Source organism: Triplophysa dalaica, chromosome 18 (genome assembly GCF_015846415.1).
Source record: "Triplophysa dalaica isolate WHDGS20190420 chromosome 18, ASM1584641v1, whole genome shotgun sequence".
Classification (NCBI taxonomy): domain Eukaryota; kingdom Metazoa; phylum Chordata; class Actinopteri; order Cypriniformes; family Nemacheilidae; genus Triplophysa; species Triplophysa dalaica.
In genome coordinates, this window is record NC_079559.1 from 11998028 (window position 1) to 12023208 (window position 25181).

The 25181-nt window shown below is 37.3% G+C and overlaps 2 protein-coding genes across 5 annotated transcripts in view; both read left to right on the forward strand.

Moving 5' to 3' along the window:
• Positions 1-2956, forward strand: part of ncs1b (neuronal calcium sensor 1b) — a 29876-nt gene extending 26920 nt beyond the window's left edge. For both annotated transcript variants that reach the window (XM_056773178.1, XM_056773177.1), the window contains 2 exons: positions 941-1057; positions 1145-2956. In XM_056773178.1, coding sequence (XP_056629156.1) covers positions 941-1039 — 99 coding nt within the window. In that variant the 3' untranslated portion in view covers positions 1040-1057; positions 1145-2956. The remainder of the gene's footprint in view (positions 1-940; positions 1058-1144) is intronic.
• A 2964-nt stretch (positions 2957-5920) lies between these two features.
• hmcn2 (hemicentin 2) overlaps positions 5921-25181 on the forward strand; it is a 71000-nt gene continuing 51739 nt past the window's right edge. Inside the window, exons 1-14 of one of the 3 annotated variants that reach the window (XM_056772977.1) lie at positions 5921-6493; positions 8821-8891; positions 10277-10435; positions 10810-10932; positions 17792-17963; positions 18104-18210; positions 18296-18416; positions 18734-18997; positions 20229-20373; positions 21222-21343; positions 21584-21856; positions 22286-22427; positions 23314-23441; positions 24243-24356. In XM_056772977.1, coding sequence (XP_056628955.1) covers positions 6235-6493; positions 8821-8891; positions 10277-10435; positions 10810-10932; positions 17792-17963; positions 18104-18210; positions 18296-18416; positions 18734-18997; positions 20229-20373; positions 21222-21343; positions 21584-21856; positions 22286-22427; positions 23314-23441; positions 24243-24356 — 2200 coding nt within the window. In that variant the 5' untranslated portion in view covers positions 5921-6234. Of the gene's footprint in view, positions 6494-8820; positions 8892-10276; positions 10436-10809; positions 10933-16764; positions 17019-17338; positions 17506-17791; positions 17964-18103; positions 18211-18295; positions 18417-18733; positions 18998-20228; positions 20374-21221; positions 21344-21583; positions 21857-22285; positions 22428-23313; positions 23442-24242; positions 24357-25181 lie in introns of those variants that run through there. The other 2 variants (XM_056772979.1, XM_056772978.1) reach the window with 2 other exon arrangements.

Below are 25181 nucleotides of genomic sequence, written 5' to 3' on the forward strand. Positions count from 1 at the left end.
GATGGTAAAAGTTGCAACTGGCTGGGTTGTTACAGAATGGACCCAATGAACGTCAGAAATGACCTAACAAAACGACCCAATATCTCTAACCTAACTATCGGGTTACAAAAAAAAACCCCAAGAACACAAAAGAAGATACTTTGAAGAACCTTCAATACAACCGTTGTAACAATACAACCGTGATCCTCATTCACTTGCATTGGCTTTGTTTCCGTACAATAGAAGTCAATAGGACCATTCTTCAAAATATCTTCTTTTGTGTTCTATGGAAGAACGAAAGTCATACAGGTTTGAAATAACAAGTGGGTCAGTAAATGATTTTTCATTTTTGGTGAATTACCCCTTTAAGTAATGTCCAAACCAGTGCCGTTTATACCTTTGACATAATATCAATAGTTAATAATTTAGTTTCAATATCCACATCCTCTACCATCAATGCAGTAGCCTACAAGGCACATCAAGGAGATACAGTAAGAAACAAGAGCTCATATCTGTGGTCAAGCTAGCATCACTTACACTGCCCTCAGGTCTAGAAATAGTGTGGCATGCGCTTGAACTAACGTTGGCATTAATGCCCAACTTGAGCGCTGAAGGATGAGATCAAGGATTGTTTGGGAATATTCACAGTTGAACTCCCACAGAGATTGTGTTTCTCATTGAAATCTCAGATCAGGATCGCTTTTCCGGGTACTCGGAAGATACTGGTGCTGAAGAGTGGTGTTTTGTGCTTTGCATTGTTGTGAATCCGTTTTCGCCCCCTGCTGGGCATGTGAAGCAACATGTTTTCTTCATGCATAATGGAAAATCTTATTAATGTGGCTTATAGTGTGTGAAGTTTCTGAGACAGCATGTATCATTTGGAACAATGTTTTTCATAAAGAATGTCTTCTAGCAGACATATTCATGAAACAGACTAACATCATGTATACTTGTTACCCAGAATGCTGATGGGAAGTTAACTCTACAAGAGTTCCAGGAGGGTTCGAAGGCAGATCCATCCATTGTACAAGCTCTGTCACTCTATGATGGACTAGTATAGTAGCAGTTCGTAATAAAGGTATGTTGTGTTGAAAAAAATATATATATTTAAATTTTCTTGTCAACATTCTCATAAGGAAATCACTGTGAGCACTGTGTTTTACAGGTCTGCCTGAGGATTCAGTGCAATGGCAACCCACCATGCCATGTAAAGAGATGAGTCTTCTTCATCTGACCTCTCATTCTGGACACTTATGACTGAGAAGTACAAGAGAGATAAACCACTTTGAACTCATCTTCTTGTCTCCTCACAAGCAAATCGCTTTTGACCCTTTTCTTTGTCATACAGTGACAAAAAGGAAAGAGATTGCCATTCTGAAAATTGTGTTTATGTGTTCGCAAACTGAACGATCCCACTGGATTTTCACAAGTGCTTGTTTCACTGAGAAAATAAAGTGAACACTGTGGAAGGCACTGATTTTAAAAAGCATGTTGACTGACCTGAATTATAGATATTTTTAATCATACTCTGCTGGGATATTGTAGACGTATGCTTCTTTTATTATTTAAGAGCCTGGTTATGTTTTATTTATTTTTTGTTGACCTTGAAATGTATGGATCACTGTAACAAGCATCAATGCTTCAAAAGCTTCTTAAAATGAAAGACTATTATCCTGTCTTGCATTTCTTTTGTAATATTAATTTGAAAGGAGATTCATTTATTGTGTCTGTAGTACTCCATTGCTGGCAAAACTCATTACAAAGACCTCAACAGGGTGTCATAACCAGGCAATGTGCTACATTGTTATTTTGAACAGAACTAATGTGTGTGCATCTGTATGTAAAGGCTTCCAGTACTTATGAATACACGGCACTTTGATGTCCCAAGAGTTTGTTAAGAGTATAAGAGACACAACCAATGTTTTTTTTTGTAAGACTTGTCAGATATGTTAGATAAGCTATTATCTAATATAAATTAACATAGCATGTTAAGCAGTTTAACTTGACCTTATCAACTGCATACATGAATTAAAATAATGAGGAATACAGGTGCATATACTCATCTATTTATTACTTTTCACAGTGTTTGCCTTCACTGCATTAATCAAGCTTATAATAAGAAAACACATTTGTGAATTTATTTATAGAAATATTTACAGTGTTGCCCTTCACTGCATTCACCAAAAATATATACAATAAATAACCTTATTTTTTTAGAAATATTTGCTGTAAATATTATTACAGTAAATATTTACAGTATTGGCCTTCACTGCATTTCCCAAACAAGATATACAGTACAACAGCTATATATATATATATATATATATATATATATAATGCAATATTTACAGTCAGAATCACAGTATATGAGAAAAACATGTATCATTTTTTTATATAGAAATATTTACAGTAAGTATTGTTAAAGTAAATATTTCAGTCAATATTTTGTGTTGGCCTTCTGCAATCACCAGGGTGGTAATAAGAAAAAATTATACAACAAATACCTTTGTTTCAAGGTGTTTTACTCTACATATGTCCAAAAGTATTTACAGGAAATATTATTACAGAAAATATTTAAATAAATATTACAGTCAATAATTAAATAAATATTTCAGTCAATATTTACAGAAAAATGTACAGTGTTTGCTTTCACTGCATTTACCAAGCTTGTAATAAACAAAATATTATGTAACAAATACTGTTATTTTAAAATGTTGTGAAATGTTGTGAAAATAACAAACCTCACAGCTTAAGTATAAACCTAAACATTTGTTTATATATATTTTTTTCCCCTTAGATCCAGCAACTAGCTTAAACAACTGCTGTTCCTTTCTTTTCCTGTTTGGTTTTCTTTCAGACAAAAGCCATAGGCTTAAAGATATTTGTGTCAGGTAGATTAAGACCTCCCTTGTTTCAGTTGGTGTCATGCTTTATCCGTCACTCTCTGCCTAATGATTAAATTTGAGTTGCTACATAATTGCCTGTAATGTTATTTACTGTCTGTAAGAAAGATGAATGTATTAATATCTTAGGTATCCACACTTATTAGTTTATCAATGTCTGTCTCCACTTTCATCACTCTGTGGTACATATGTAATTGGACAGGATTGTTGAGCGGTTTAAGCAGTCAGTAGGAGCACAGAGTGTGTATTCCATCAGCACAATGAATAAGTTGGCTCTCTTTCAAGAAACTTTGCAGTGGTCAATGAATCCATAACCTTAATCTAGTTTGTCACACAGAAGTGAAGCATAAATCAAATCTCAGTCTCGGTGTAAATCGGTTCCAGAGAATCACAAAAATATTGCTCAAACAGTTATCCTACCTGATACTGTTACATCTGACCCTGGTACAGTCTTATGAAGCAAATCTACTTGGTTGAGTTAAACGCAATCATATGAGTGCCAGTGTTTGCTATCCCATGTCATTTCTCCACAGAAGATCCTAATATTTTCTAATCTATATGACTGGAGTTTTTGTTGTAATAACATATTTTTATATACAAGTGTTCATTTAGTGCCCTAGACAAGCTTTATAATAATAATAATAATAATAATAAAGCTATTACTATATTTATAGCTATTATTATTAATGATAATAACATAATAATAAGGTTAACACTATACTCCTATTATAATTGTGCATTTAAAGATCACTTGGCAATACTTACAATTCTTACATTTACAATTGTGTAAACAATTACATATTATCATACTTTCAATTCAGCTCCTGTTACTTGACCTGGCATTAAAATATTCTTAGTGTACTAAATAATAAATAAATAAAATGCATGGCACTGCACAACACATACAGCAACACAAGGGTTTCATGTATCTGTACATAAGTCTTGTGACGGCTTGTTGCTGCAGCACAAATTCTTTTATCTGAATGTTGCGGCTCTATTGTAATGGAGCTCTCATTGTGCATCTGTGGCACGTCTTCAATTTCATTATGTTGTTCTCAAGCCTGGTGGCCCAGTCAATGCCACCGGGCTTCTGAATCAGCAATAACAGTTCTCGTTGAAATAAGACAGGCCCCACACTCAACTCACGTACTTGTTTTCCAGATCCAACAATAAAACAAAACAGACTTCACACCCAAGCAACAGGGAAGTCAAGAATGACTTGCGAGTAGGGAGGATAGGAATGTATGTTTTGCACAGGCCTGAATTGCTACATGAAAGGTCATAAACATGTTTTGTTTTTTTGCCGTGTGGTCTGGATTATTTATCTGACATTGTTAAGAGCAGAAGGCTGATGAATTGACTGTTTAGGAAAACTGGAGAAGACTTGGAAAGAGGCAGACAAACAGTGTTTCGTTTTAACAGATGCTCTGTTTCTCAAAGTAAACTGATATGAAAATATTATAAACTTGGGCACTGAAAATGGACTTGTCTTTAAAATAATGGTTTTGTCTTTGGTATAAACAATGTTTTAAATACAGATATAGAGGGCTGAGGGGTTTTTCCAACCCAACTCAGTAAATCGTTGTATAAAAACACATCATCAAATAAGTAAAATCCAAGCAAAGACCAAATTCTTGTTTTATAACATGCCCATTACTGTATGCTGATGTTGAAATATTTTCTAAAGTTCAGTGGGTTTGAATGGCATTGTGTAATTTGGCAAGGTTATTTGGGTGAGACTTGATTGTTTGACCAACCGTGTGCTGACTTGATTGCAAATTTCCTATTGACTTTACATCGAATTATCGAAAGAATAACATCTGTACACTCTCAATAAACCCATTCTATTTCTAATAGTGTGATTACTGAAAACTATCTGCGATTAATGGGTTGTGACATCGCCATTTCCTTCCTTTTTTTAGTAATCTCATGTTATCGACCGGCCTTACGTTTGTTGCCTTGCTATCCGGTTAAAATAACAATAAATGACAATAAGTTGCGTGACGTTTGATTGATGCATCTGAGCATTGCTACAATTCAGCCGGATATACAAGTAGGTTGCGGTGTATCCGGAGTATTTCCTTTCAAAAAACATCTGGGATTCCTCTACTGGAGCCTTGTCTTTTATGCCAAACATTAGATGGAGTCCACTGAGCGCGTGTATATTATTAGATGTGTGGCAGCTGCGTGTATAAACCCACTCTATTAATACACCGAAATTATTTCAACTGAGACTAATAATTGCGCATGCTGAATTCGAAAACGCAATGTTTACAACAGACCATCAGATCTTTTGGTCACACTTTACATTACATTTGGGGTACAATGCAATTACATAAGTAGCAATAATTGTGAACAACATATTTTATCTTCCCAAGCCACTTGTATATCGCCATTGCATTTGTTGCTCATATAATGGATGTCAGAAACATGTTTAACACCACTTAGGAAAGTTAAATATGGTTTCATTATAGTAAAAGTAGTAATCATGGTTTTGGACACATTGATTGACCAATATTTGTTGTATTTAAAATATTGTAGTGAGGCAATTGTAAATGTGTGGTTATGGTGTTACTAAAATACAATAGTAAAACTCTAGTTACTGTTATTAAACCTTGGTTCCATTTTCAGATTCCTTACGAAAATGAATCATGTTTTTGGTGTACTTGTAGTAACCATGTTTTTTTTGTTAGGGCAAAACCATGGTTTTACTACAGTAACCATCGTTTACTATAATTTTTACAAAAAACATGGTTTTCAAAACAATGGTTATTTTGTGTTTTACTACAGTAACCATTGTATTTTGGTTTTAACTTTAGCAAAACCATGTTTTTTCAATTTGAACTGTAGTAATACCATGTTACATTTTCGTAAGGGATGGACGCTGCTGGCATGGGCGTTTGTAGAATCCCCCGTTCAAGTGGAGCGCGCCATGTGGGATGGGGTTGGAAGTCACAATCGGGTCAAGTTACACACAAAAATCAGGTTGTAAGGGCTCCCCTCCCCGACAGTATTCTCAATGTGCAGCGCTCTACAGAGGTTGTCCACGCGCTTCAAGCTCCTTCAACTTTTCTTCCAACTTCTGCCAAGGATAGGACAATACATAAGGACTTTTCTTCAAAACGCTTCTTTTAAACCCAACTAGGATTACTTACATCCAAACATTTTCTGGAAAACTAGTTTTAATTGCAAACGTTTCGATAAGGAAATTGAATGAGTTGGTTTATTCCCAAAACATTTACCTGGTGAGGTTGTAATACCTTTAAACATTCTTGGCTGGGATTGATGGGACTTGGGTTTCTTTACACTTTGACTCGTTTAAAGCAGTTGTGAAATGAATTCATAAATAAGAATGAATCGGTCCGTGGTTAAATTCTTGTTCTTGGCGCTGAGTGTCAGCGCGCACGGCGCTTCATCCAGTCCGCCGGTGAAGAAGAGCTCCGACGCGGATGACAGCGCGTCCACACTGGCTTTTGTGTTCGATGTTACTGGCTCTATGTACGATGATCTCAAACAGGTGATAGACGGCGCGTCACGCATCCTGGAGAGGACCCTGAGCCGCAGAACCAGACCAATCAAGAACTTCGTCCTGGTTCCTTTCCATGATCCAGGTAGTTACAGTCTCTTCGTTATTCTCATTGATAGAAAGTGAGTTTTTCCTGTTTTAAAAAGCCCAAATACAAGAACGCAAGAAAATAGTTATCCTATGTAAATGTGAAGTTTATATCTATAAAGAGAAACAGATGGCACAGTATAAAGTTTTCAAAGTTTGTATTGCACTGAAGGAATGTCATCGGACTGTGATGTTTGGTAAAAAAGGTGTTCAAATGCAAGAAACATTTTCACCACAAGGGACCGCTGAAGCAAGTGGTCCATATCATGGAGATATGATTGGCACATATGGCGAAAAACATGTTTAACAATACGAGTGTATTTAGTGTAAAGTGTGTTATAGTTTCTTTAAGTAGGAGCAGATGGTTAAAGTGACAAAAAATGTAAATGCTGTCATCATTTACTTTCTCTAGTCTTTAGTCTCTCCGCAGATGTGTGATTTTAACATAGATGTTAATAGAACGACAAACTTATGTAAAGCAAATATCTGTTGTGTGTTGGAAATGTGAAAAAGTCCAAAAAAAATTCCAACAATAAGAATTCTGTCATCATTTGCTGAATAATTGCTGGTCATTTCAAACAAAGAATAAAAGTCATACAAGGTTTGAAATGACCAGAGGGTGGGGAAATGATGTCAGAATTCTTCTTTTTGGATATTTTTTGGGCAGATCATTCTTTTTCACATTTCCAATACACAACAGATATTTGCTTTACATAAGTTTGTCGTTCTAATAACATCTATGTTGAAATCACACATCTGCAGAGAGACTAAAACATTCTCAGGTAAATGTCCCCAATGCAGTATGCTTCAGACCAACTATCTGTTGCCTGAGGGGGTAGGGTGCCCTAGGAGTTGATGAGAAGCACATGTTGTTGTCTGGTAGTGTGTAATTAACACAATCACCCCCAGTTCTCCATCCAATTCTCCGGAAGAATCAACCCAGCCCCCCGGTCAGAGGAGAGACGTCAGTCTTAGACCCGTGGTGTGGGGGGGATGGTGCCAGTCCTTCCCACACCTTTTAAAGTGACGTTCCCTTGCTGACCTTGTAAGTCTCTGAGATCACAAAGACAGCTGGCGACATACAGAAAGGTGTGACAGCTCAGAGTCTATGGCTTCCCGCAGCTGACCTGGAGAAAGAGAAAGTGTAGAAAGGGAAGTGACGTGGAGGAATGTTGGAGCTGGTTTCAGTATTTGCGTGGATGCTTTTAATATGTATTAGATGAGTGAACGGTGAGGTGTGAAAGTTCTGCAAAGAAAATCACAATAATAAATATTTCCATTGTTGGGACAAACATAAGACTACCACTCACGGCGTGTCAATGGTTAAGCCATTGTTAAAAAGCTAGAATAAAAAGTATTAAGTAGAAATCAAATTTGTGCCGCTGGCGATTGAATTAACACACAAGTTTTACCGTCTGGTCTTTTGTTTCGAAGATATAAATAGATTCATTACAAATATGCTGGCAGTGAAGATCATAGCTTCAATCTTTTTTATTATTAACCGCTGTATTGATCGATCTGTCCCGGTTGCTTTCAAAAGACGACAAGCCTACCCTTAAAAGTGTGCCAAATGTATCTCTTTTCATTTCCCCCCAAAGCACTGTCAGATTTCTAATCCTCCTCTTTGTCTTTCATTTCAAATAACTTCAAAAATGATGTTTTTGTCTGAGTAATAAAAGAATATCATGGGGCATATCTGACTCGAACAATGTATCTTTTTAATGCCGGTTCATCCATGTGTTGTTGATTCATCCCTCTAATCAATCAACTTTTCAGTCAGTCCAAAGCAGTGCCAAATTCAGACAAAAAAGGGAACAGGTCAGAGATTAGCTTGGTGGATGATGACAAGTCTAAACAATGATGAGATCACGTTATGCGCTCTTGCGTGAGGACTGCTGGAATTTTTCCACGGTCGATCATTTTTTTGTCTCAGCAGTCAAACGTTTCCAGTTAGCCGTTTGTAAATGCTGATCGTAATGAGGTATAATCGGGGACAAATGTGTTTTGTGATTCCAAGTCGGCTTAGGATGTCTTGAAACAAACTAAAGACACTCATTAGTGGTGTTGTGTGTTTATGGATGGGGCTTTGCGCCCGGGTCTAATCCTCACTGCTTAAAATCATTAATGAGGGTGAATAAGGCTAATCTTTTCAAAACTCCCGTCTACTCCCGAAGGAATTATTTGTCGAATTGAGGTGTTCAGACTGAAATATTTCCAGACAGTGAATGAAGAGAAGTAAAAGCATTCTAATATTAAGCTTTAGTACGCAATAAAGACAGCTGACGTTTCTTGATGCTTTATTAATTCTTTGTTTTCCCTCACTAGACATAGGTCCGGTTTCCATCACTACTGACCCCAAGAAGTTCCAGGAGGATCTTCAAGAGCTGTTTGTTCAGGTGTGTACAAGTCTACCATAAAATAGATTAACTTTATTATACTTTATTTGAATTCTTGATTAGATGATATTTTATTCACTCATATGATCAAACATCATTATTTGTACATTTGCTTTTAAATTGTGCTCCAGCTATTTTGTGTTATAACCCACACTCTTGAAAATAAAGGTGCTTGACAGGATCTTCCACAAAGAACCATTCGGTCAAAGGTTATTTAAAAAAAACATATTTAATGACCTTTTTGTAATCCATCTCGCGTTCACACCGCCATTGACTATAGCTGGTCTCGTGCTGTGTGTTGTTAGACTCTCGCTATGAGGTCGTAAGAAGGCGTTCCTAACTTTAGTTGTCCTAACATTTAAAAAACATACTCTGCAGTCACTTAAGGAGACAGATGATGAGAGCGCCGTTGCTTTATTCCCATTGGTAGTTGCTCCCGAAAGCCGCTCATAATTTGCATAAAGTTGAACAATTCTCAAATTGTTTCGTCGCTAGACACACAGACTTCCTGTCGCCAACAGTCACTGTCGCTCGTCTTGCCGGAAGTAGCCGAGGTTCCATTGAAAGAGAAATTGCATCACTCTGCCTTTTTTGCCAAAGAGAACTTTTTTTGAAACAGAAAGGTTCTTAAGATGTTAATGGTTCTTTGTGGATTCCTCTTTGGGATCGTGAAGCACCCTTATTTGTTGGATGGGTGAAATATGGACAAACATTACTGCTGGTTTTAAAATGACAGAAAATTAATTTTATCCATATTCAACCTAAACATGAGTTGAAACGGTCATCTTTTTAGTGTAGCCTACATTTCTTAGTTATAAATATCAACATCCTATATGTAATGATGTCCAAATTTAACTTCTGGGAAATCTGCTAAATTTATTTGAACATGCTAAAATGTTTTAAATGGTTCTGAAAGTCCCACATTTATAATAAAAATAACTCAAATATTTAACAAATGAACATTGAAGGATGGGTGAACGACTGCCGATTTCATGTGGGGCTTCATTTACCACAACTTTCCGCACCTCATTCAAGCACATTCAAAATGCTGTTGCTCCACCCTACTTCTGTCTCAAGTCTTCACTTTTTTCACGTGCTTACGCATGTATTATAAATTATTTATTATAAACCATCAAGTCCTATTTTGTACTCTGTGTTCTTACTTGCACTCTGTGGCTCTATCTGAGTATCCTGGTCCAACTAAACACACAGAGTTTTATTAGCACTGTGTTCTTATGGTCCCTTTGGGGTTTTGAGTAAGTACTAGAACCCTTGGCCTGAGCCAATGCAATATTTATACTTTTATTCTCCTCGATTAGCAGGAGTCTATTTAGTATATAAATGTACATGTTCATACTGAAGGCCCTGTTCTTCTTGTTTCTCAGGGTGGAGGTGATTGCCCAGAGATGAGCATTGGGGCCATCAAAAAGGCTTTAGAGGTCTCCCTGCCTGGATCTTTTATCTATGTTTTTACAGATGCCCGAGCCAAAGACTATCGGTTAAAGAGAGATGTTCTTCAACTTGTGCAGCTCCGACAGTCCCAGGTAAATGACAGTCTCAGGTACATTTTTGGCCAGTGTCATAACCATGCTCTTGGTTCTGTATGATCAGAATAGGATTTCAGTTATAGGTTTGACTTTACGGAAGAAGGACATTTGAAATCAAAATTTAATGGAGATGTATATGATATTCCCTACACCACTTAGTACCAATAGTGGCCCTTTAAATATATTGTGCTCAGAGTGCAAGCCGTCAGTCAAACCCATGGTATGAATCTAAATTGCTCACAGTTCATTTAAAATCCATCTGTTCTTTTTATGGATTATACACCAGTGTTGACGTTTAACCCCGACACCCTTCCCCCTAACCCAAACACTCACACGCTCATAAATGTTCCCGCCATCCCCTCTGAATCCAGGTTGTGTTTGTGCTGACGGGGGATTGTGGGGATCGGTCCCAGCCAGGATACAGAGCATATGAGGAGATCGCTGCTACAAGCTCCGGTCAAATCTTTCACCTGGACAAGCAACAAGTCAATGAGGTGAGATGCATGAACTGCGTGACATTCGCATGTACATAAATTGCAGACACACTCAAAAGGATAACATGTAACACATATTGGAAATGCACTTTTGGGGGAACCAGGTTGCAAAGTTCCTGACCTAAAATAATTTATTTCTGAAAAACTGAAAGGAAAACAGCACCTGAACTTGACAGTCATTGATCATCTTGGATTTCCGCTTGACTTGGATATGTAAATAAAATACATTTGTGTCCAAGCCAAAATCTATCCAACTTACAATAAAGTGAACGTTCACCCAAAAATGTGAATTCTGTCATCATTTATTCCCCCTCATGTCATTTCAAACCTGTATGACTTCGTATATTTTGAATAATGCTGGTAACCAAACAGCATTGGCCCCTATTGACTTCAATTGTATGATAACTAAACCACAGAAACATTTCTCAAAAAATCATCTTTTGTGATTCACAGAAGTCATATAGAAGTTTCGACAACATATGCGTAAATAAATTATGACAGATTTATTTTTGGAGAACTATCCCTTTAATATCAAAGATGCATTTTTTTGTTGCTTTCCTCAAAAAAGACTTTCGAAAGAGCATTTCGGTTCTCTTTAAAATGGAATCTAGAATCAAGACTACTCAGTCACCGTCAGACATTAAGCATTAAGAACATAAAGGACAGCAGAGATTCATTTACGTGACACAATGGTATCATGCATGTCAACACAGGAAATACTGAGTCTGACAAGTAATCCATAAGCAAATACATCAAATAACAAGTAAGCTTTCTGCTCAATGCTTCAGCCATGAAAAGTGAAGACCTTTGTACCTGCATATGTGTCTATTTGTAACAGGAGATGTGTGTGTTATTGATTTATTGCCTTTGAGAGCTTTTCCACATGTACCTGTTCGTGAGCGTGTCTGCTTTGCGGAGGACTGGGCAACTTCAAGCTGTTAACAGTCTACAGCACTCCTGCTGCACTGTGGGTGCTGTCTCAAGGTCAGGGTCAAACAATGACTCTAAAAGATCATCGCTCTGTATCCCCATGATGTTCATCAAAAAGTCATTCTCGCCCAGTCCTCCAGAAACCACAGAGCAGCATGTTCTTCATTACTAGTTCATGCCTGTACATTTGAGACTCAGAATCTTCAGCATTTGAGATCCAAGTATGTCATGTCACATGTATTTTCAAACCTGTATGACTTTCTTTCTTCTGCAGAACACAAAAGAAGATATTTTGAAGAACGTTGGTAACCGAACAAAATTGGCCTCCATTGACTTCCATTGTATGGAGGCAAAAACCCGAAGATTTCTCAAAAAATCTTCTTTTAAATTCCTCAGAAGAAAGAGTCTCATACAGTTTTTGGAAAACATGAGGGTGATAAAATAATGACAATATATATATATCTATAATATATTTAAAAAAGGACAAAAATGCAAAGGGAAATGTTTTAAAATGTTCTCTCATATTTTTTTTTTTATCTTACCCAAGTTTACAAGTAAATAAAGATGCTTGTGTATTTTCACCAGGAAACAAAAACAAAAATTACTTGTAAGACTGAGAACATTGCAGTAGTCCAGGCATTTTCAAAAATCTTCTGCAGCAAATCCCTAAATCCGCCGAAACCCCCATGATTACCTTCCAAATCTAACCAGAATGCCACTTCGCTGATAAATAAGAGTACAGGATAAAAAAAGAGTTCAGTAAGCTACAGCCAAATCAAATACACATAGCGCTTTGTCATTTTTTGGGAGAGAAATGGGGCAAGAAGTGGGAGCAGAGCTTATTTTTCTTAGTAATCCCGGATATGATCTATCATGCCTGCTCGCTCCAGCACAGCTGCTTGTCCAGGGCCGGCTCCAGGTTGGACGGTTCCAACAGACAGCTCTTTGTGAAACTGAGGGAGGAGGCAGCCCTTAAACAAAAGCCTGGGCTCGCCTTAATCACTGCAGCGATTTGCTTATAAAACTTTATGAAAGCATGTCGGTGCTTAAAACGCTCTATATTGCTTTGGATGAAACGGGCAGGCTGGCCAAACTCAACATGTAGTTGGAGATTACTGTAGTGTTGGAAAAAAGAGTTTAGAATTAATGGACGCTTTGGTTTTCGACCTGATTTATAATTGTCCAAGGAGTGCTTAAGGTATAATGATGCTTCTGTCAGTGATGATGGACATTAGACCAGTTACAGTAGTGGATCTGCTCTGATATGTTGTGAACTGCAGGAAACAAAAATAGATATAGATGCGTTTGGGAATGCTCTTATTCAAAGCGCTTCACAGTAAAGTTTTAATGAATTTCATGGGAATCAAACCCATGATCTTGGCAGCATATAGAAGTATGGAAGGTAAAAGAAACACGCACACCTGCATACATGCACACACGCAAGCATTAAATACACATTTACATGCTCAGTTTAGATTAGTTTATTTACAAGTGTACTGCACATTAGACAATGACTGTAAATGTGGCAAAATTAGCCAGATAACCTATTTTTATGTGTACGCAATTGTTAGAATGTTAAAGGAGCAATATGGAGATTTTAGCTGCATCTAGTTGTAAGGTTGAAAAGCACTATGCACTATGGTGGCTGACACAGAACAAAGATGGCGACACGTCTTTGATTTGTTATTTTTAAAGACAATGTATTCATGAAATGCGCTCTTTAGATCAGTTTGTCCGTTTAGGGCTACTGTAGAAACAAAATGGCGAATTCCATGCAAGGGGACCCGCGGTGTATGTAGATAGAAATAGGTAATTCTAAAGTAATAAAAACATTAAATTTCATTATGTAAGGTCTTTATACACCTCTGAAGATATAGTTATGTATATTATATTGCAATTCTGTCAATAGATCCTTCAAAAAATGACACCCTGGAGAAATCAAGTCACATCATCCTTTTGTTTGCACTACAATGTAAATATCATTGCTGTCCTTCCAAAACCCTGGATGTCCAAATTCACAGTTTACAGAAAATATTGTGAAAGATGACAAGCATTTTTTAATCCTATTTATTGGTCGGATATTTGCAAAGCCGATAGTATTTGCAGCGATATGTAAATATATTTAAAGGCATGTGGTGTGATGTCTTGATTGTAAGTAATGAATCTTAGTATTTTGTCTTTTTTTCTTTTACCTCTATTGTGTCATGTTGATGTCTTACACTGCGGGCTTGAGGGAAGCCAAATTTCAATCTTCTGTGTGTCCTATACATGTATATAGCAGAATTGACAACCATGTTGACTTTGACATTGATATTAATACATAAAAAGGACAAAAAGTAAAAAATAAACATGCAACCTGTATTGAATGGGGAATGTGTAACAACAATGTTTTTCATGCAAAATTAATACAGTACATTTCAGAGCCTAGCATTGCCTTCATTCACATTAGCCATTTTACAATTCATTCTCTCTCATTTTCATTCTCTCTTCTTTCTTTCTTTCTTTCTTTCTTTTTTTCTATCTTTCTTTCTTTCATCAGTACTTCATTAAAGAGCTCAATATCCATGGAATTGTATTTGATTTAGCACATCCACAACCAAAGGGGCTCAGGCCCAAACCAGCCCGCAGGCTTTTCCCACCTAAGAGCATTGAGGAAAAACTGTCTGAGCTGTATTTAGCCTATGTAACAAGTTCTATTGTTGTCTAGATCTCCGGCTCTGTTTTCGCCACTGGAGAACCTTTGTGACATCACCTTTAAGAGACAAAGACAAATGTTTCTTCTCCTGTGATGTCACTGGAAAAGACAGGGGCAGTTGTCTAGGCGGATCATCTGAAGTTAGTTAGGGACTCCGTTGTGAGGGTTCGTATGTTGTCTTCAAAATGAATGTGACCAAGTGTGGGTGCAAAGTAGGAATTTGGTCCTCAGATGACATCCTCGGCTAGTCTCATCTTCAGACAGCACACCCACTGTGGTTGACCTCTCTTCCTGTTTCCAGTGGGAGTTTATTCTTCTTTTTAAGAAAAAAACCCTCCAAACTATTTGCCGTGGTCAGAAGCCCCTTTACTCGAGACTGATCCTCACTTGACCCCTCTCATCCTTTCCATCTCTGCCTCTTTGCTTCCGAACCAACACTCCTCCACGGCTTATCCATTGCATTAGAAGCCGGTTGATTGCCTCCCATTAAAATTTGTCTCGCTGGATGTGTATTCAGGGATGTTTTTGATGATCCTTACAATTCTTCTGTCCGTCTTTGAAAAATATTTCAGAGACACACGCATGTCCTTATCCAAACTCTAGGTGGACCATATATGTCCATTGCCTATCACATAGCCAATCTATCCCGCGAGGCCTGCGCTGAAACAGCCGCTGGTTTGAGGCAGATGTAGGTCATTGGTGAGTTTTTGTTACTCTGTGGGGGATAGTTGCACATGTGGCACTCATTACAGCCGTTTCCAGTTGTAAACTCCGAGAGGAACCAGCTGCTGTTTGCAGCCAGAGAGCGAGAGATGGAGAGAAAGAGTGAAATACAGAGGGGAGAATCTGAGTAATGAAATTATCAAAGGCTACGTTCACTCCAATTTGGTCTCACATTCCTAAATGTATAAAGATGTGTTAAGGAAGCCTTGTTTTTTGAGGGCTTACTGAAGCGATGTTTTCCTTCAGTGTTATGGACACAGAGCGACCATTACGGCTGTTGTCGATATCGAAAGGTCAGAACGAATACACACAGCTGCCTGTTAAGACGTTAATGGTTGAAATCTAAAAATACAACCCGTGAGGGAATGAAACCTCAACTGTTAACACTCTTTGTTTCCTTTAGTTGTTAGACAAACTGATTTAGCTAATAAGCTGTTGGAAAAATCATCATTTCCTTTGCTATCTATCAAATTAGAGTTTTCGCAAGCTTTCTCAGGTCAGTGATGTCTGAGAGCAGTGTCATTTCACAGTGGCAAACAGAAGACTCACAAACCTGCACATCTGATATTTTATGTCTTCTATCCTCATTATAAATCAGTTGAGCCCAGTCATGTCTGTCTTTGATTATTCTTTTATTTGATAATCATCCGAAATGGTTTTCTGCTTATCTTTTGTTGCCGTGTATATTTGTATCTCTTCGACTCTGTGTTTGTGTAACATAGCTCCTTTACTGTCTGGGTTGCTCTGTATAAAATTGATGGCTTGTCAGCCTGGAGATAGTTTGCCTTCTCTGTCTGACAGTTAATCTGATCTCATTTCCTCACTGTTTAATAAGGTTGGGCTTGTGGCATACCTCTGTTGTGAGGGGATGTAGTGTCGAGACCAATGAGAAGTCTACATGAACAGAGTGCAGTCAGTATTTCATCTCTTTGAATGGGTTCTTGTTGAAGTTAATCTGAGATGCACCAGACATTTTTTTGGGTCACAGTTCGGGTCATGAGGTACAATTGATGCAAATTTGGAGGCAGTTTTCCAGACTATTGAAATCATTTAATAAGTGACAAACAAATGATAAATTTAAAAAATATGTGTAAACACATTTTATTAAAACATGTTTTTTAATCTATTTCTAATTAAAATTTTAATCTAAATGTATTTCAATTATACGTCAGTGCAAATGTTTGGTCATCCTTACCTGGTGAACATGTCTTAAAACAAATGAAACAAAATAAAGTCTAGAAAACAATGAATCAAATGAATCTAGAAATTGATCCTCAATGGAATTTTCTTTTGAGCTTTATTAATATTATGAATAAGATTTTTCATATTTGTATAGTTTACATGTTATGTTTATACGGTGGCCGCTGGGTGTCACTGCGCTGCAACAGAAGAAAACACATGCAAACACAAAAAAACACAAGCAAATTCAGAAAGCATTCGCGTTAGTTTGACGACACATGCCCTGCATATACTCGCAACACAAACAAACACAGAAACGCGCTGCAAATTCTCGCAACATAAACAAACACAGAAACGCGCTGCAAATTCTCGCAACACAAACAAACACAGAAACGCGCTGCAAATTCTCGCAACACAAACAAACACAGAAACGCGCTGCAAACTGCACACACGACAACGGAAGTGTTTCCGGGGGACCGCAAAAACTGATGCACCTGATTGGGACGCGCTTCACTTGGACTGTTCAAATTCGTTAGTGGAGTTGTCAGCCACATTGAAGGTAGTTGCTTTATAACTTTATTTTAACTTTCTTAACGTACGTCCGTAGGATATTATTAGCCTGTCGATTTGAACAGTTTAACAAAAACTATGAGACATAGTAACTGCTCGACTTACTTAAACAAGTGTCACGTTAAAAAAGTTTAATGGTTTAATGATTAATGATTAAAAATGTATTGTAGTCGACATAGTCAGTGTGGCTGACAACTCCACTAACGAATTTGAACAGTCAAAATGAAGCGCATGAAGTTCATCAGTTTTTGCGGTCCCCCAGAAACACTTCCGTTGTCGTCCGTGCAGTTTGCAGCGCATTTCTGTGTTTGTTTGTGTTGCGAGAATTTGCACCGCGTTTCTGTGTTTGTTTGTGCTTCGAGTATTTGCAGGGCATGTGTCGCCAAATTAATGAAGATGCTTTCTGAATTTGCTTTTGTTTTTTTTGTTTGCATGTGTTTTCTTCTGTTGCAGCGCATTGACACCTAGCGGCCACGGTATGTTTAGTTAAAAACAATTTTGTGGTCTTTTCCTTTTATTATTCATTTGTTTATTCATGTATATTTAATAATTTTTATTTCAATTTTTATTTTAGTTTTAGTAACAACATTTCTAATTTCTTTTTTTTAAATTAATATCTAGGCCATTTTTTTATTTGATTTCCATTAACAGAAATATAAACGTTTTATTTTTGAGTTCACTAGAATAATAACCTTATTTCTAGACTAGAAATGATTAGTTTTTGTAAAAACTTTCAATTCAATTGTTGACTCATATTTGTAGGTTCTCAAATGGGTCGAGGAAACCGTCCAGGCCATGAAGGTTCACCTTCTCTCATCCGATCATGAGAACGCCCAGGAGACCCAGTGGGAAGTGCCCTTTGACCCCAGTCTAAAAGAAGTCACTGTTTCTTTGAGTGGTCCAGCACCACAAATCGAGCTCAGAGACCCTCTAGGTAAAAACATGCTCTTATTTTGTACAGACCAGTTTTGCATTGAAAACATATCAACTAGTTTGTGATTTGAAATACAGAGATGGGATTTGGGGCAAACATTCCTTCCTTAAACTTTATGATTTGTAACCTGCAAAAATTAGGTCGCACAGTTGGGGAAAGGCAGGGCCTGACAGAACTGCTCAACATCCCAAACTCAGCACGGGTGGTCAACCTGAAGAACCCTCGACCTGGACCGTGGACATTAAAGGTTCCGACAGCTCTGATCATTGTCTATTAAGATGCATTATTAAAACATTTTAGCTTTGGCCATTGAGACTTCCCTTTTTCTCTAGGTGAGCTGCAGTGGGCGGCACACGCTTAGAGTAACAGGTGTGAGTAATCTGGACTTCAGGGCGGGGTTTTCTAGTTCGCCGGTCACAGAGTTTAACAGGACCAGAGAGAGGCCTATCAAAGGTACTGCAATCTAATCATTTGTTCATCCTCATCTTGTCATTCCAAACCTGCATGACCTTCTTTCTTCTGCAGAACACAAAAGAAGATATTTTGAAGTATGTTGGCAACCAAATAACATTGGCCTCCATTGACTTCCATTGTATGTACACAAATCCACTGAGACAGTTCTCAAAATATCCTCTTTTCTCTTCCACAAAGGAAAGAGTCATATATAGACTTGAATGACATGAAAGTGAAAACCGATTTTTATTTTTTGAAGAACTCTTAAATGTGTCTTTTAAAAAAACTAAGAATTATTGACCCAATATTTCTTCCAGGCATTCCAGCTCATGCGATTCTGAAGTGTTCAGGTCTGAGGCCTCCTGGGCTTGTTTCCAATATGGAGTTAATGTCTCTAGGGGGCCGCTCTCTGCGAACCATTCCTGTTCCTTTACCAACCGATAGAGGATTTGGAGGTCTCTGGAGCATCCCAGAGTTCAGAACTCCCTCACAGAGCTTCTTCCTCAAAGTATCTGGCAAAGATGGAGATGGCTACAACTTTCAGAGACTGTCAAGTGTCTCCTACACCAACATCATCCCGGGTGAGAGATGTTTCTGCATTGTCTGCATATATCCTCTTTTATAACTTTGTTCTCTTAGAAAACAAAAGGGAAAGTAAAAAAGATGAGTCAAAGGGCATCATGTATCTACATAAAAACCTGTTAAACCCTCTAATACGCACAAAGTGTTTTTCTAGCATGCCTGCATTATTATTATTACCTTTACTTTACATTAATCAGTAATCAAAACTATGCATCATTTGAAAGGTAAGACACTTAACATTCATGTTCTTAACTTGATTTTGCCATCAATTCAACTTTCAAAAATAGGGGCACTTATTAAAAGGTTTAGAACTGAGTAGTTCTTAATATTGTCAAGAAACTTTTATCCAAATCGACTTAGACATGAGGGAGCATTCCATATTTTGTCTCGCAAGCCAACCATAAGCATAGTACACAAATGGCTTAGCTATGTTAAACAGAGTTAAACAGTGGAAAGTTACATGCTGGGGATAAATCAAGTAAATTATAAAGTATACATTTAATAATTATTAGTTACATAATTTATGTTATAGCTAATGTAAATATATTGTTTAATTTTAAGATATTAATTTACATAACGGTTATAAATATATATATATATATATAAATATGAAGAGTTTGGTTCCAAAATAAGTAACTCTGCTTGAATAATTTTTCAAAAATCATAGTTTTTTATTGGGCATTCCAGTTAATGTCAATTAAACTGCAGTTGGTTTGTTTTGATTTAAGCCTTGATACCTAAAAAAATACAGCTAACTAACACAATAAAACACAATGAAAACATGATAACATAATCAAATTTTGTAACATAAATCTTTTTTTTTTTAAAGTCATCTCATTTTGGCACCAAACTCTTCATATATACATACATATACATTAATTATTTTCTATTTCATTTTTGTAAATTTCATTAAGCTTAAATTTGGCATAAGCTATATATACAGTATATATACATTCTGTATATATATGTATGCAGAATATTTTATTTAGTTAATATTTATTGCTGTAATTAATTTTTTTATTTAATTTATTTGTAAACATATATCCTTTTCTTTTTAAAGTCCCTTTTGAGATCTGTGAAGACTATTTAGCTGAATTGAAGAGATCGTTCTGTCTCTGTTAATAAGTTTGTTTGCTGATGTTGTTTTTGATGTATTCATGTTGATTTTTCGGGTAATCCAGCTGTGATCAACTAGTTCCTTTAACCTCTGACCCTCACGACCCCCCACAGAGCCTCCATTGGTAAACATGCCCACTGTGGTGAAAGCGTTCTACATGCAGCCTGCGACGATTGACTGCTCTGTGAACAGTGACCTGCCCTATAAACTCAGATTCACCAGAGATGGAACCACGATAGGAGATGAGGGAACCTATGAGTGAGTCTATCTTATTCTTACCTCTCTCTGTTTCAGGTACTGTATATTTAAAAAAAAAAGTATTCTTTTGAAAAGACAAAACTATAGTACTCTACTATATAACAGACTTCTTATAGCCTCTCTGACATCTCCCTGTTCAACAAACTTCACACAAAACAGACTGGTTGACCACACCATTGCTGTGCATGGACCAGCCTCAAAATTTCTACTTACCTAAGCTGGTCTTTTCAACACGGTTACACCCTTTCTTCTCTTTCTCATGACTCTCCAAACCCAAACATGTCCTAACACTTTTGCAGGCATTCTCTCCAGCGATATGACCTTAAATAAACACAATGGAGCAGATGTTAAAAAGAACATCTGTTAAATGATTTTTTGCTCTGTATGATACAGCGTGCTGACACGGGGCATTTGTTTACAGTCAGAATTCAAACCAAGAAGGATCAGAGGGTTTACTGATATTTCACTCCTGGAAGGGATGTGAGCAGCAGGGGTTGTGTACGTTACACAAAAGAAAGTCATCTTCCAAACTGAACAAAAGGCGTTGTTGTTGTTTTTTGTTCTACGTGGGTGCTCTGTTTTGAATTACTGACATGAAATAATGTTGACTTATGGTGAAAGATATTCGGTGCGAGCGGGTTGTTACTGACTTCAAACTATCTTTTTCTTTTCATTTGTTTTCATTTGCAAAATCTAAAACTAAATATTTAAATCTAATTTAATCTCTGTTATCTATCTAACTTTTCTTCGGGAAGTGAATGTCTGTGTAATTTAAATGTGCATGACAGCGATCAAAGGCTCTAATTTTTGACTCATCATTTCTACCTGCTGCTTTTTTGTAATTGAAGGTCTTCCTTTAAAGCATCATGGGAAATTCCCAGAGCCTCGGGCGATGATGAGGGAGGATATGAATGTGTGGCCCAGAGCACGGCGGGTATGGGGCGAGCTCTCACGCAACTCATTGTTAGAGGTATTGCACAAATTCGGATACATCCGACATTTTCTTTCACACTACCTTCATTGACACCCATCACCTCAGGATGAAAAGGAGGTTGTAATTTTCTGAATGAAAGGAAATTGTAAAAGAGAAATGGGATTATAAATAAGACATAAGATTTGTTTCACTGCTCTAATAACAAATTACAAAACCATTTTCTCAAGTGTTTTTGTCCCACAGTTAAAATACATTATACATGATTTCTTTTTTCAGAGCCCCCTCCCGTTCTGCACCCCACCGTGAATGTGATCTCATCCCCTGGTGCATCGGCCGTTTTGTCGTGCCAGGTTCAGGGCTCTGTGCGTCACAATCTGACCTGGTATCGGGCCGGCACCGTTTTATCATCCCGCTCAGGGAGGGTTAAAGTGCTGGCCAACTCCTCTCTTGAGATAAGCTGGGTTCGCACCCAGGACGAAGGGCCCTACCAGTGCAGAGCCACAAACGCACACGGCGAGAGTCAGGCTGTCGTGTCACTGGTGGTCTTAGGTACTGTACACCACCTGGTCGAACAATCAACTTGTGGTCTCATGAGTCCAACCATCATGTGTTCTCCATTACAACCCTCTAAACCACAGCACAAATTCGACACAGCAAGCAAGATTGAGCCCAGCATGTTTCAAATAAGAGAGACAAATGCGATCTTGTTGAACAACAAGATGAACAAATCAGAGATGTGTATCTCATTGGGAATAATGTTTAGCATGTGCAGTAATGCTACCACAGATATTATACCATTATGTTTACGTAGTCCAATCTTTTGTACCCAAAAATACCCTCATGTCCTTCCAAAAACACATGCTTTTAAAGCTACCTCAAAACAAATCTTTTTAAATATTGACAGAATTTTCAGTTTTGCGTGAAGTTTTTACTCTATGTATGGGAATTTTTCATCATGCATTTCTGTTTTCTTTACAGAGGCCCCATCTGTGGTTGTTTCTCCTCAGACCCAAAGCTTCTCTATGGGTGCAGAGCTTCACATTTCCTGTTCTGTATCTGGATCACCTCCTCCCAAAGTTTTCTGGAGCCATGGCAACATCTTTCTTTCCAAAAACCATCGGTAGTCAATCAGCTTCTCTCCAAGATGTGTTGTTTTCATGTACAAATAGATAAAATCCAAAAATGAAGATACTTGTGACTTGAAAATTGAGTCTCTATTCAGAAAATGTGTCAGAATTTACACAGTTTCTCCTTAAAACTAAAAATATCTATCAATGGAGTAGGGAAAATAAACCATGTTTTCAGTAAAAAGTTGATGCATGAACAAAATGTTATCATGTTGCCAGATATACTTAATATTTTGCCAGATTAAGTTGTTTTATCCGTTTTTTTCCAGAAAAAAATACTTGTGATAGTTCACCCAAAATGTAATTCTGTCATCATTTAATCACCTTCTTGTCATTTCAAACCTGTATGACTTTCTTTCTTCCGCACAACACAAACAAAGATATTTCGAAGAATGTTGTTAACCGGTTTTGTGTCTATATAATAGAAGTGAATGGCTGCCAGCGCTGTTCGGTTCCCAACTTTTTAAAAATATCTTCTTTTGTGTTCTGCGAAAGAAAGTCATGCAGGTTTGAAATGAAAAGAGGCCGTTAAATGTTGACAGAATTTTCCTTTTTGGGATAATTATCTTTTACTTCTCAATAGTCAATTATCTTGATTTGATATATTTTAATAATATATTTAAATAAAGCAACAAATACTAAGATATTATTTCTTGCAGTCTTGTCTCCAACAGCCGCACACACAAACACAGTTTTTTGCGCATCTTTCCTAAAATGAATTACTTATATTCCACTGCGGTTAGAGCGGTTAGAGCGGTTAGAACAAACCATCCACGACTTTGGTGAACAGATTCAAATAAATCTAATATTCTATAATCAAAAGTCAGTTTGTAATAATATTAACGCCTGTGGTTAATATTTCCCTTACTGTGGTTTCAGAATGAGCATCTCTGAGTCTGGCACTCTCACAATCAGAAGAGCTGCCCCTGTGGATGCTGGGAACTATACGTGTCTGGCCACCAACGAGGCTGGCACTGCCTCCCAGTCTGTTACCATCAGTTATGCAGGTGGGTGCACGAATCGGTGGCTGTGTTGAAATGCTTTAATCTGCTAGTAAACCAGTCAGAACGTGTCAACTCAAAGACAGACGAGGATGAGGATAATTGTGGGGTTAAATCTTTATGCAAGTCCTTGTGTTTGAGGTGTATTCAGTTTAAAAACAAACGTTGCTTGTGTGTGTAAATTGTATCTATTGATCAAGTAAATGTGATTTGGCATTTTGAGGAATAGTGCTAGCTCATTAATATGCATGAGCTCATACATGCTCCGCCCCCGCTCCTCCCCTAAGCTTCTGCTGCATCTTTCTGTGAATTTAAGTTATTTAAAAGACCTGTAAATTCCCAGAATGTCATTGTTATTCCGACAGTTTAAAAGCCAAATACCTAATCAGTTCTCATTGATTTACCTCACGTCTTTTTGACATCTCCTAAAAGAGACAGTGTTTACTCAATGTCTGGACTGATGCCCAATCAATTCACATAAAAGAAGTGTATTTCTGTAGATGTAGTTTGCAATGACATGAAATATTAGCCAACAGAAAGGATTACCCACAACCGTCCACTTATTACAATATTGAGAGTGCTTTAAAGAGCATCATTGTTGCCTTAGTGAGCCTAAGTTTCGGACCTTGTTTTTTTAATCTTTCTTTTGGCTTTTGAATATTGTATTCTCAGTAAATGTATCTTTCTTGCCCTTAGTACAGTCAATGTTATTTCACAAATGCAATACAGGGGCTTCACAGAGACTCTAATAGCATAATAATGTGAAAGGATTCGTTTTAATTTATCTCTCGGCTGTTGTTGTCTCAGAGCGTCCAAGTATCTCGCTGACACAGCAGGTGGTGATGGTTGTTGCTAGCGGAGATGCCACTCTTGAATGTCACGCTTCTGGCACACCACCTCCAACAGTGACATGGCAAAAAGGTAAATACTTTCTCTCAGGATAAAACATGGGCCTCCAAGTGTATAAAAGATCTTGTGCAGTCCAATTGTATTGGCTTATAGTGTCCTGGAGATCCAATTGAATTTCATTGAAGAATCAGCTTTGTCCCAGATGTTTCTTTAAAATGTCTTTCAACATAAAAGTAACACTATTTGACATGCTATAAACATAAGTTAAAATAAAACAATTGGTTCTCGATATAATCTGATGAGGCAGTGTTGAAATTTCTTGTGAAATTGTTGTGGAGGCTCATGTGAGATCACAGGCATCTGTTTTCGTATCCAATAACCAATAAGCCGGGTACTTAAAGGAGTAGTGTATCCATAACTAATGATGTCATTATTTATCCCTGTGTCCCTCAAACCCCTTTTTGATCTTTAAAACTAAAATCCAAAAGTTTGGTGTTCTGGTTACAATGGGAGTGGATTGTGACTCAAGCGGCAAAAGCAAACAAATATGTTATAAAATAACCAAACCCAGGTGTGAAGGCATACGATGGTGAACATAAAATGTGATCCATTATTTGATCAAGTTTTTGACTTTTGCTGTTTTTGATGCTGTGAATATCTTGTTAAAGTTTTTATAGCAACAGACAGAAATGACCACTAGCATCCTGATATGCATCATGCATGGGTCAAAAACTTAGTTTCACATAAAAGGTTATATTTTATTTTATTTCACCAAACCTGTTCGTAAGAATCCAGGACAATTGAAACATACATCATGAGTTGCTTGTAATTATTTTCTAATCTATTTGTGTCTTTTTGAAAACACTTCCATCATAACCCCAAAACAAGATTTTTAAA